The sequence below is a fragment of the Trichosurus vulpecula genome, chromosome 2, assembly GCF_011100635.1.
Source record: "Trichosurus vulpecula isolate mTriVul1 chromosome 2, mTriVul1.pri, whole genome shotgun sequence".
In the NCBI taxonomy this organism is placed as follows: Eukaryota; Metazoa; Chordata; class Mammalia; order Diprotodontia; family Phalangeridae; genus Trichosurus; species Trichosurus vulpecula.
Genome location: NC_050574.1, coordinates 291,284,800 through 291,297,181, shown reverse-complemented (window position 1 = coordinate 291,297,181; position 12,382 = coordinate 291,284,800). Strand labels below are relative to the sequence as shown.

The 12,382-nt window shown below is 39.6% G+C and overlaps 2 protein-coding genes across 3 annotated transcripts in view; one reads left to right on the top strand and one right to left on the bottom strand.

Annotated features, from left to right (window-relative positions):
* Positions 1–2,335, bottom strand: part of TMEM163 (transmembrane protein 163) — a 411,947-nt gene extending 409,612 nt beyond the window's left edge. Inside the window, exon 1 of the mRNA XM_036744571.1 lies at positions 2,222–2,335. Within this exon, the coding sequence (XP_036600466.1) occupies positions 2,222–2,297 (76 nt within the window). The 5' untranslated portion in view covers positions 2,298–2,335. The remainder of the gene's footprint in view (positions 1–2,221) is intronic.
* Positions 1–12,382, top strand: part of ACMSD (aminocarboxymuconate semialdehyde decarboxylase) — an 86,268-nt gene that overhangs the window by 2,216 nt on the left and 71,670 nt on the right. For both annotated transcript variants that reach the window (XM_036744569.1, XM_036744568.1), the window contains exon 2: positions 9,626–9,670. In XM_036744569.1, the coding sequence (XP_036600464.1) occupies positions 9,626–9,670 (45 nt within the window). The remainder of the gene's footprint in view (positions 1–9,625; positions 9,671–12,382) is intronic.

The following is a 12,382-nucleotide window of genomic DNA, read 5'->3' as shown; positions in this document are numbered from 1 at the left end:
CATTTAGAGCTAGGAAATATTAGTAATTTTATTGCTGTTTTTATGGCTGGGGCATCACGGTTTTGGTTTGCTTTTTTTTTTTCATTTTTCCTTGAATAGCTTAGATAGTAGGAGCATCTGGTTTGATTCATACAAAACACCAAGAACAATGAACAGTGAACTCAGTTCTCTATAGTGCAGTCCAGTACCATGAAATTCCAAAGCTAGATTCTGGATACCGGACTTTTACGGCAGATTTTAAGACCTTTCATGTTGTACAGAGCCACCCATTGGGAAGTAAATCCTAAGAACTCCCAACAACAGCTCCCTCTCATTATCCTGCCCTGAAATATCACACAGGTGAGAGTCTCTGAAATGGTCCACAAGATCTATCGTTGTTGATTGCTTCCAAATGTAGAGAGCCAGACCAACACTTACATAGAATCTGCAACATTTCAGAAGCAGAAAGAAGATGAGAAAATCCCAGGCCCCATGTTCCTAAGGTCAGGGAGCTGATGGCAGTGGTTTTAAGGAATTTTTACAAACCAATTTTCATTTGAGTAGAAGGGAAGAGGGTCAAAGACTCTCAAGAACAGGGTCCAGGAGTAAGAATTGTCCCAATTTTGCCCGCGGGTATCATTTAAGCAGGCACTAAAATGGCCCCTGCCTCAAAATTTCCCCCCAATAATACTAGAAAACCTTTGCTTTGTACCTGCCTGAAATTCTATATATTAAAGGACCATTTGCTAATGATATTTTTAAATGCTCTGGGAAGAAAACACGATCCATTTTAAGAATGTGGTAATACTTAACAGTCATTCACATCTTAGTATGAATGAATTTAGTCTGCATGCTTTCCTTCTATCATTTAGCAGAGATTGTACCCTAAGGGAATAAGAATTTTTATAGGAAGAGATTCTATCTGCTCCATAAAGCATACATGGATGCTTCATAAATAGTTGAAAGGAAAAAAACCACTCCTCTATATATTAGGAGTCTAAGGTCTTAATCCAGGCTTTTCCATTAACTCAAGGTGTGACCTTGGCCATGTCATCATAATCATTGTCATTGTACTGTTAATAGCTAACATTACACGGAGCTTACCAGGTGCAAGCACTGTGCCAAGCACTCTACAATTACTATCCCATTTGATCTTCACAACAACCATGGGAAGTAGATGCTGTGATTCTTCCCATTTTATGGATGAGAAAACTGAGTCAAACGAAGGTTAAGTAATTTGCCCGGGGTCCCACAGCTAGTGTCTTTACCTCCTCTGATCTATAAAATGATGGATAGGACCTTTATTAGATGTAAGTTCTTTGTCGTTTTAAAGCTCTTCGATTCTAGGGAAGAAAATCATTTTAGAAAAGGAATACACATGGGAAAGGAAAGTAAGCCTGAGTCAGGAAAGGACTTTGAACAACTGGATGGTAGCATGAGAACACTGTGTAACTGTAGGACAGATGTGGAAAACAGATTTGATCTCACTGATAATTAACCAAGGTCAGCAGGTGGGAGACTGTGGAGGAGGTGTGACTTTGCTGATTTTCTTAAGATGGCCAGTGCCAGGACGACAAATGTAAGAATAAGAAGATATTCAAATGTGTCAGAATAAGGGAAGACAACTAGGCAGTTCTGCTTCTGCTAATCCCACTCTGATTGAGGCAGTGTGGAGTAGTGGATAGGGTACTGGACTTGGGCTCAGGAAGACCTGGAATCAATTCCTGCTTTAGACACTTATTAACTGTGTGACCTTGGACCAGTCATTTAAACGCTACATGCCTTACTTTGCTCATCTATAAAATGAACGGCTGGACTCAATAGCCTGTAAGGTCTCTTTCTGCAGTAAATCTATGACTCTATGAGCTCCTTTCTCTGATTCTGGCCAATGGGAGCAGTTACTGAATGAGTCACAATATATGCTAATCCATTTTATGTACCCAATTCTCCATACCTCCCAGAAACTCAGGACTGAAAGCAGTCTATAACCATCCCCACTCCCCCTACTACCTTATAAACCTCCCAGTTTAACCTCGTGGGTTGGCCGCTAATTAAAGGGCAACATTTAAATTCATTCAGTATTTACGCTGTCCTGGCTACTATAAGGTACTAAGATGAATTTTTACCCTCAAGGAGCTTATATTCCAGTAGGGAAGACAAAACAAGTAAGTAAATAAGTAAAGTCAAATGGAGCAAGTGACAAGAGAGTTATCAACAATATTCTAAGGGAAAAGAGTCTGACCTGGATTTCTAAGAGGAGGTACAGCCCAATGTAGCGGATAGGATGTTGGGCATGAGCCAGGAAGGTCTGGATTCATATTCTGTGCTTGTCATTCTAATCACAGACAAGTCACTTAAACTCTGCGAGCCTCAAATAACTCTCTAAGACTACAAATTACAGACTTCTGTAACCAGAAGTTAGAGGCTTTTATATTGGGGGAGATTATTCCCATAAGCTGATAGGGGGCAGATAAGGGGATGAGGGAAGGTCACAGCTGTATACCTGGAATAATTTCCGCAATACATGCAATACTGGCCTCATGTCCAACTTTCCCCTGTTCCCTTTCAATCATGACATTAAGTGTCATTATGTGACCAGCTGCTTTCATGCCCACTGCCTCTGCTAATTAGCACCCCACACTAGGGAAGAAAGAAGTGGAAAGAAAAGAATTGGAACCCAGGTGCCCTGACTCCAAAATCAGTAGGCTTTCCATTTGCTCATCATCGTACATCATCTGTGTGTCTTAGACCTGTAGTAGAATCCAGATATTTTTTTTTCTTTTTCTCCCACCTCCACCCCCACCCTAGAGATGGCTACCATGACACAAATGTGTATGTGAGTGTGTGTGTCTGTGTGTGTGTGTGTGTGTATAAAATCATTATATACCTACTTCTATTTATTTTTTTTGGAGGGGGGAAGGCAAGGCACTCGGGGTTAAGTGACTTGCCCAAGGTCACACAGCTAGTAATTGTCAAGTGTCTGAAGTCGGATTTGAACTCAAGTCCTCCTGACTCCAGGGTTGGTGCTGTATTCACCACAGCACCTAGCTGCCCCCCTACTTCTATTTAACAGTTCTTTCTCTGGATGCAAATAGAAAATCACATGATAACTTTATTATATATTAAAAAGGGATAGCAAGTTGTACATAATGATTTGCAGTTTCGTTTGCAATCTTCTTTTTATTATACTATGTTATGGAAATGCTCATTTTATTCCATAAATTAAAATTTTAATAAGTAAACATTTTTTAAAAGAATCCAGATCTTCTATTGGTCTAGTCCTCTTTGTACTACATGCTTCAAGATATCCCACAATGTTCTCCTGAATGTCTTCCTTGTCAGTCCATAAAGGTTTTTCTTCAAAGGCTTCAGCTTGATTTCCAAGCAATGGATCAAACTATCAAACTTATTCTATAACAGTTTTCTAATTATGAGCACAGATATCAATAAAAAATTCAATGACTAGGCACAAAGCCAGAAATTCAATTACATTAAATGCATATGCAAACTTGGGTAAATGGAACAAATAAAGATGCCAGAGACACAAATAAATTTGATATCATGCTTGACTTCTTCAAGGACCCTAGGGAAGTTACAGTATAAAGCATATTAGATGTAACATTAAAGACTTTCCTTTATTTTTAAAATATTTCTTGAAGTATTCAGTGCAACTACAGAATATTTCTTCCCTCTCTTTCATCTGCTTTTCTTGCCATTTCTTTCTTTTTCTTTTCCATTTTTTTTTGCAAGCTTCTTAAGAAAGGCATTAAAAGAATAATCTGGTCTTAGGTATCATTTTAGAACCTCAGGCGTCGTTGAAAGAATCGATGCCTCTTTTAAGCCCATCTTTACTTTTTAAATATTAATAGGCAAGCCAAGGTGACCTTCACTTTGTAGCTGAAGGGAGGAAAGGGGGCAGGCAGAATCAACAGGGCATTGGCTAATCATTAGCTGTTTGCAAATGAGAAGGATCAAAGAGACAGTTAGGATGTGCTTTTCATCTTTTCTGGAAAATAGTGTTATTGTGCCTAGTAGTTATTGCTGAGACTTTGGGAAATATCCCTGCTGAGGAGAGACAGATTTCATGGGACTGCATTTGGGTTATTACAAATTCACTAAGGTCCATCTGCACCAAAAAGAAAGATTCTGACAAAAAAAATAATAACAGTGAGAATTGTGTGAGATATTTGTTGCTGTGGAAAGAGTCTTGGATTGAGAGACAGAAGAAGTTGGGTTCAAATCTTGGCACTGCCACTTACCACCCCTATGACATTGGGCAAGTCACATAACCTCTCTGGGCCTCCATTTCCTTCTCTGTCAAATGAGAGAGACTTCCATGGTCCCCACTAACTGTATGATCTTGGTCTTATGACTCACAAAAAAATGATATAGAAGACAACCTCAGCGTGTAAGAATCCCCTCTCTAATATGCTCAAAGGAAATCAAGCAAATCTAAGGATGTTGTTTCAAATTTATATATGTATATTCTCATCTGCTAATTACTAATTGATTGCTGATTAATAATTATTATCTTTTGCTGCTTTCAGTTTTTAGAAAGAAAACATAATAAACGTATCATGGTTTTATGTAATACCATCCATGAAAGTTTGGTTTTCACAAAGAAAATAAATTAGAGGTTATTTGGTATTAACCTTACAGAAAGAGTTCACTATAAATGTCCTTTGAATTTGGGCTCTTTCTCTGATTTGCTATGTGGCTTTTGCAGTGCCCCTAGGAATTTTTGCATGTGGAGAAAAGAGTACAAAGGGTGCTATCATTTGAAGTATTGGGGGCAAAAAATTGCAGCTCTGCCTAGTCACAGTTCCATATATCAATTATCTGGCAAACTAGCTACTAAGCCGTTGTTTCTACGGTCTTTTGAATACTTTTGGCACCCTCTAAATTTAGTGTGCTGGGACAAAGCCCCAGTCACTCTGCCTTAGTTATATCTTTGAACCTTGAAAAAGTCATCTCTCTGAGCCTCTGTTTCCTCATCTACAGAAAGGAAATAATAATATTTATGTCACATAGATCCCAGGGTTGTTGTGAAGAAAGTTCTTCATAAACTTTAAACCACTGCATAAATGTAAGCCGTTACTATTTAAGTGGTGAGCGCTTGTAAAAAAGATTCAATTTATGAAAGATTAATGTACAAGTAACTATTTCAGGGCACTTGGTTGAACTAAGTGCTAAGACCCCATTTCACTTACCAACACAAGCTGTTATATTCATTTGAAGTTAAAGCACCAAATTAAAATGCCTTGAAAGTCTGTATTGGCCACAAATGCCTGCAAAGATTCTGTAAAGTTCTTTGAACTTGTTAAATGCCATGGGGTAGTCCACAGAGGAAAAATCCAAAGAATGCTATCAACAAGTGTGAGTGGAGTTCAACTGGAGTCCTGCATTAAAGGGGAGGAAAAATAACCAAAGGGGAGCATGGAGTGGAGGGGAAGGAGCCGCCTTGCTAAGACTGAACACCTGAAAACAGTCATCACAGACTCCACCCACATCTAGAAGCCAGTCAATGCAGGCATATCTTAGTCTGGATAGCCCAAGACATTGAAGGATTTCTGAGAGAATGAGGAAATGGATGGCTGCAAAGGTTCCCTGAAATTTACAGTGGCTTTGCTGCAGAGGTCTAGAATTTTCCTCCACCACCTTCCCTGCTATTATTTTATGTGTGCCTGGCTGCTGTAATTCTGGGTAGAGTCAAAAGGAGTTTACTATGAATGAGATCTGTTTCTCTGGAGGTCTTATTATAATAATAATAATGATAATAACAGCTAGTATTTACATAGCACCTACTATGTGTCAGGCATTATGCTAAGTGTTTTATGGACCCTGAGAGACAGCTACTATTATCATCTGCATTTTATATTTGAAGAAATGGGAAAGGAAGGGGCGCAGCCAAGATGGCGCTGGAAAGCAGGGACTTGCCCAAAGCTGTCCCCCAGGACCCTCCAAACACCTATAAAAATGGCTCTGAACAAATTCTAGAGCTGCAGAACCCACGAAATAGCAGAGGGAAGCAGGGCTTCAGCCCAGGACAGCCTGGATGGTCACTGGGTAAGGTCTATTACACCATGCTGGGAACGAAGTGGAGCAGAGCCCAGCATGGGTTGCACCCAGACTAACCAGACTGGGATCCAGGTGGGCAAAATAGGCCTTAGCACCCTGAATCAGTGATCTGTGGCAGTTACCAGACTTCTCAACCCATGAACACCAAAGACAACAGAGAAGGTTAGTGGGAAAAACTGCAGGGACCCAGTGAAAGGAGTTCACAGTTGGCCACTGCCCTGGGGTGGGGGGGGAGAGGGGGAGGCACACTGGAGGTGGTGCAGCTCTGAGGCTGCTTACAGAGCTACAGCTGCAGTTGCTTCCATCCCCAGGACCACCTGATGGGAGGAGTTAAGTGGTAGATCAGAGCAGGAGTGCAGAGCCTGCTTAGATCTGAGTCCCAGTCCCTCCTTGGGGGAGGAGGAGCGCTGGTGTGGCAGAGCTTGCTGTGTAGAAATAGCTCTGAAAACAACAGCACAGTCTCTCAAGCTTGGGACAAAGTACTCTCTACTCTACAAGCAGTCATACCCCGCTGAAAAACTCAAGGCTCAAGTAGTTGTCTGGGAACATGGACAGGCAGCGAAAATGGACTCAGATTCTGACTCAGACTTCGGAATCTTTCTTTGGTGACAAAAAAGATCAAAATATAAAGCCAGAAGAAGTCAACAAAGTCAAAGAGCCTACATCAAAAGCCTCCAAGAAAAACATCAACTGGTCTCAGGACATGGAAGAGCTCAAAAAGGATTTGGAAAAGCAAGTTAGAGAAGTAGAGGAAAAATTGGGAAGAGAAATGAGAGTGATGCAAGAAAACCATGAAAAACAAGTCAATGACTTGTTAAAGGAGACCCAAAAAAATACTGAAGGAAATAACACCTTAAAAAATAGACTAACTCAAATGGCAAAAGAACTCCAAAAAGCCAATGAGGAGAAGAATGCCTTGAAAGGCACAATTAGCCAAATGGAAAAGGAGGTCCAAAAGACCAGTGAAGAAAATAACTACCTTAAAAATTAGATTGTAGCAAATGGAAGCCAGTGACTTTATGAGAAATCAAGATATTATAAAACAGAACCAAAGGAATGAAAAAGTAGAAGACAATGTGAAATATCTCATTGGAAAAACCACTCACATGGAAAATAGATCCAGGAGAGATAATTTAAAAATTATTGGACTACCTGAAAGCCATGATCAAAAAAAGAACCTAGATATCATCTTTCAAGAAAGTGTCAAGGAAAATTGCCCTAATATTCTAGAGCCAGAGGGTAAAATAGAAATTGAAAGAATCCACCAATTGCCTCCTCAAAAAGATCCCAAAAAGAAAACTCCTAGGAACACTGTTGCCAAATTCCAGAACTCCTAGATCAAGGAGAAAATACTGCAAGCAGCCAGAAAGAAACAATTTGAGTATTGTGGAAACATAATCAGGATAATACAAGATCTAGCAGCTTCTACATTAAGGAATCAAAGAGCTTGGAATATGATATTCTGGAGGTCAGTGGAGCTAGGATTAAAACCAAAAATCACCTACCCAGCAAAACTGAGTATCATGCTTCAAAGCAAAATATGGATTTTCAATAAAATAGAGGACTTTCAAGCTTTCTCAGTGAAAAGACCAGAGCTGAATAGAAAATTTGACTTTCAAACACAAGAATCAAGAGAAGCATAAAAAGGTAAGCAAGAAAGAGAAATCATAAGGGACTTACTAAAGTTGAACTGTTTTGTTTACATTCCTACATGGAAAGATGATTTGTATAATTCATGATACCTCAGTATTAGGGTAGTTGAAGGGAATATACATATATGTGTATGTGTGTATATATATATAGATATATATATATATATGTATGTATGTATATATATATGTATGTATGTGTATATATATATATATGTATGTATGTATATATATATGTATGTATGTATGTATATGTATAGACAGATGGCACAGGGTGAGTGGAATATGAAGGGATGATATCTAAAAAAAATTTTAAAAATCAAGGGATGAGAAAGGAATATATTGAGAGAGGGAGAAAGGGAGAGATAGAATGGAGTAAATTATCACACATAAAAGTGGCAAGAAAAAGCAGTTCTGTTGGAAGGGAAGAGGGGACAGGTGAGGGGGAATGAGTGAATCTTGCTCTCATCGGATTTGACCTGAGGAGGGAATAACATACACACTCAATTGGGTATCTTACCCCACAGGAAAGAAGGAAGAGGGAGATAAAAAGGGGTGATGATAGAAGGGAGGGCAGATGGGGGGAGGAGGTAATCAAAAGCAAACACTTTTGAAAAGGGACAAGGTCAAGGGAGAAAATTGAATAAAGGGGGATAGGATAGGAAGGATCAAAATATAGTTAGTCTTTCACAACATGAGTATTGTGGAAGGGTTTTGCATAATGATGCACATGTGGCCTATGTTGAATTGCTTGCCTTCTTAGGGAGGATGGGTGGGGAGGGAAGAGGGGAGAGAATTTGGAACTCAAAGTTTTAAAAGCAGATGTTCAAAAAAAAGTTTTTGCATGCAACTAGGAAATAAGATACATAGGGAATGGTACATAGAAATCTATCTTGCCCTACAAGAAAGTAAGGGAAAATGGGATGGAGTCGGGGGAGTGGGGTGACAGAATGGAGGGCTGACTGGGGAATGGAGCAATCAGAATATATGCCATCTTGGAGTGGGGGGGAGGGTAGAAATGGGGAGAAAATGTGTAATTCAAACTCTTGTGGAAATCAATGCTGAAAACTAAAAATATTAAATAAATAAATAAACAATAATTAAAAAAAAAAAAGAAATGGGAAAGGCAGACAGAGGTTAAGCTACTTGCCCAGGACTGAACTGCTAATTAGTGTCTGAGGACTGATCTGAATTCAAGTCTTCCTGACTCCAGTCCCAGGGCTCTATCCACAGCACCACCTACCTGACCACAATCTCAATAAAATAGGAGGCTAGGTTATCTGCTATGATAACAAAAGCTGATATTTGTAACGTGTTTTAAAGTCAGTTAGGTGGCACAGTAGATAGAGTACTGGGCTTGGAGTCATGAAAATTCATCTTCGTGAGCTCAAATCTGGCCTCAAACACTTTCTAGCTTTGTGACCCTGGGCCAATCGCTTAACCTGTTTGCCTCGGTTCTTCATTTGTAAAATGATCTGGAGAAGAAAATGGCAAATCACTCTAATATCTTTGCCAAGGAAGAGAAGATGGGCTGGCTACATGGGGAGGGAGCGAATGACAGGAACACACCCAGAATTATTCCACTGGTGCCCTTGTGATGTCAGGAGAGAGCAAGAAAGACCTCCAGCACATGAGGAGGACTTCCTGTCAAACTTATAGGAGGATCAAGACTATCATACACAGGATGGACAGGTGTGGATGAGTTGTGTTGAAAGGAACTTCTGGATCAATAACATTACAGATCTATTCAAGTATTTTAGTTCATTTCTATTTTAATATTTAGTTCATGTCATACTAATTGTTATTTGCTTTCAGGAATTTAAATGCCATGTTCCTTGAATTGAATGTTTCTATGAATTATGGATTTGTTTCCATTTCTACCTTTTGAGTATTTAATTGTGCTTTTCTACTCTCCACAGAGATATGGCTACGAAGGATGGGTGCAGCTCCATCACAACAGCAAGGTTGGTGCCCTTCTTCCCATTAGGTTTTCTGGACCTACTAGTTCCCTATAAGCAACTGATGCAGCATAGAACCTACAAAAACATGTGTTATGTCAAAGGAGGACCTCCAGACAGCTGAGTTCCTTTGTCTCCCTGATAAACTTTGCATTTGCCGAGAGATTGGAAGGGAGATTTCTCAGGGTTATTAGGAAAAATGTTTACCTTCAAAGAGCAGCATTTTAAAAGATGAAACTGTAGTTTGAGATGCCAATTAAAAAAACATTTTTTTCCCTGGAACCAATTTGGGCATTTATTATTCTGCCGTTAGGAACTGACCTAGTCCTCACCACAGGTTATTGGTGTATATTAAGGTAGGCTAAATAAATGGAGCATTTTGGATTCCAGTGCAAGTTAGAGAAATTAAACATCAGAAGCAAAGGAGAGAAGCCTTCACTGGGGCCAGGATTTGCTAATAGTAGAAAGCAAGGAAGGAGAAGGAGCCTCCAAGCAATCCAATTTGCAAATAATTAGGCCCAAGGGTGAGCTAGAAATCTGGCCCTGGGAAGGACTGTATCCCCGAACTTTATTCACAGAGTAATAATAAGCCATCATTAACACAACAGGAGCCTGCTTAGAATTTCATCCTTATCCTCCTGTTTTCTGAATCCTATTTGTAAAAAGTATGTTTTGTGCACAGCACATAGCATAAATAGGACACAGCAAAAAGCAAGCATTAGCTCTCTCACTTTCCAGAATCCACAACTGGAACTGGCTAGTTATTTTATTAAAGGTAAAGTACTGCACAAGTGGATATGCTTTAAGGCTACCAAAGTGGCCCAGATCTTAGCAACTTAGTGCCTGATTTTTATCCCATTGTTTCAATTTAAGTTTGACTCCAGAACAGAATCTGACAGCTCTGGAAATCTAAGTCTGTTACAGAAATGTAAATCCATAAATACTTGGTTTGTACCCAAATGTAGGGAGTCATATCAATTTTTTAATAAGTAACACCATTTTACAAAGGAAATTGTGGTGTTCGTAGGGGGCACTATATCAATGATGATATAAGCATGCCATTTGAAACGTTGCCCGGAGCACTTATTTTTGCAAAAATCTTATTATTGAATTATAATCAAAATCCTCAGTAGCATCACTTGGCCATTTGCCTAAGACAAATCAAGTAAAATATCAGAATGTTAGAGTTCAAAGGGATGTTGGTGATTATCTTGTGCGACCCTATCATTTTACAAATGAGAAAAATGAGGCCAAAGTCTATATAAAACATAGACAAGATGGTTTGGGTTGGGGTTGGAGATATAGCTGGAGGAAGTCAGAAAAGACCTCTTTAGGAGGTGGCACTTAAGCTGAGCTCTAAGGGAAGTTAGGAATTCTAAGAGGTAGAAGTGAGGAAGGAAGATCCTCCAGGCACGGGGAACAGACTGTACAAAGATGCAGAGATGGAAGACAGCATACGTGTATGATTAATAGCAAGATCACCATTTTAGAGGGCATGAGGGAGAGCAAAGCAAAATAAGCCTGGAAAGTTAGGCCAGGACCAGGTTAGGAAAGGGTGTAAATGTCAAAGAGAGGAGTGTTTGTTTTATATTAGAGGCAATATGCAACCAAACACATGCCATGATCAGGTTCCTCACAGCCCTGAAAACATTTAATGATCTTGCAAGATCATTAAAAGTAAATTTTTCATGAGTCATTTGAAGATTTAAATTTTGTAAATAGCTGCTAATATTGGAGAACTGTGCAACCTGTCTTCACTTTGTAATATAAAGGATCGGTTGGATGACATGCTTCAGAGCCATCTTGTCTCTTGAGGTCAAAATGGCGTGTTCCAATGGTGCCTCTAATATTAATAATGTCCATAACACACAGACACAGAGCTCCTTGGTCAACATAATACGTGCTTCTCACCCTACCCTGCTGATAAAGGTATAGAAGGTCAACAACTAGGAATTGCAATTGTACATGGGAATTATTCACAAATGATGAAATGAAAAGAAGGAAACAAGTAATTTTTAAGTCCTTACTATGTTCCAGGCACTGTGTTAAGGACTTTATAAATGTCATCTCATTTAGTTTTCCTAATAACCCTGGGAGATAAGTGTTACCATCATCCTTATTTTATAGTTGAGGAAACTGGGCCAGACAGAGATTAAGTGACTTGCCTAGGATCACAAAACTATTAATGTCTCAGGAGGGATTTGAATTTGGGTCTTATTGACTCCAGGCCTAGTGCTCTAACCATTGTATCATCTAGCTGCCTCAAGTGCCAAGCTGGGCACAAGCATTACAAGAGCCTGAGCCATGGCTCCCCTTTGTATTGATTCTTAAATCTGCTCCCTATTTTTCCCTCTGTCTCCTTAATTTGACATTCTCAACCCTTTGATTTCCCCTGTAATGGACTCTATATCTGGGTTCCTAGGCCCCAGTTTCTGTTCAAGTTCATTGGATCACCTTCTCCAAACTTAGCTAAGCTGGTCCTCAGGCAACAGATGTCATTGGGTCCATACTTAAAGCCTTCCCAGGTAGAAGAGACCAGCCATAGTCTGCACTCAGCTCGAATAGCCTTTGGGAAGCAAGGGTCACTTTCATGTCATAATAAGGCATTCTAGGAAGATTTTGGTGGAAGGTCAGAGGACAAGTCAAGTCAACAAGCATTTATTATGCACCTGCTATGTGCCGGGCACTATTCAATCATCAGGATGACAAGTCTTTATT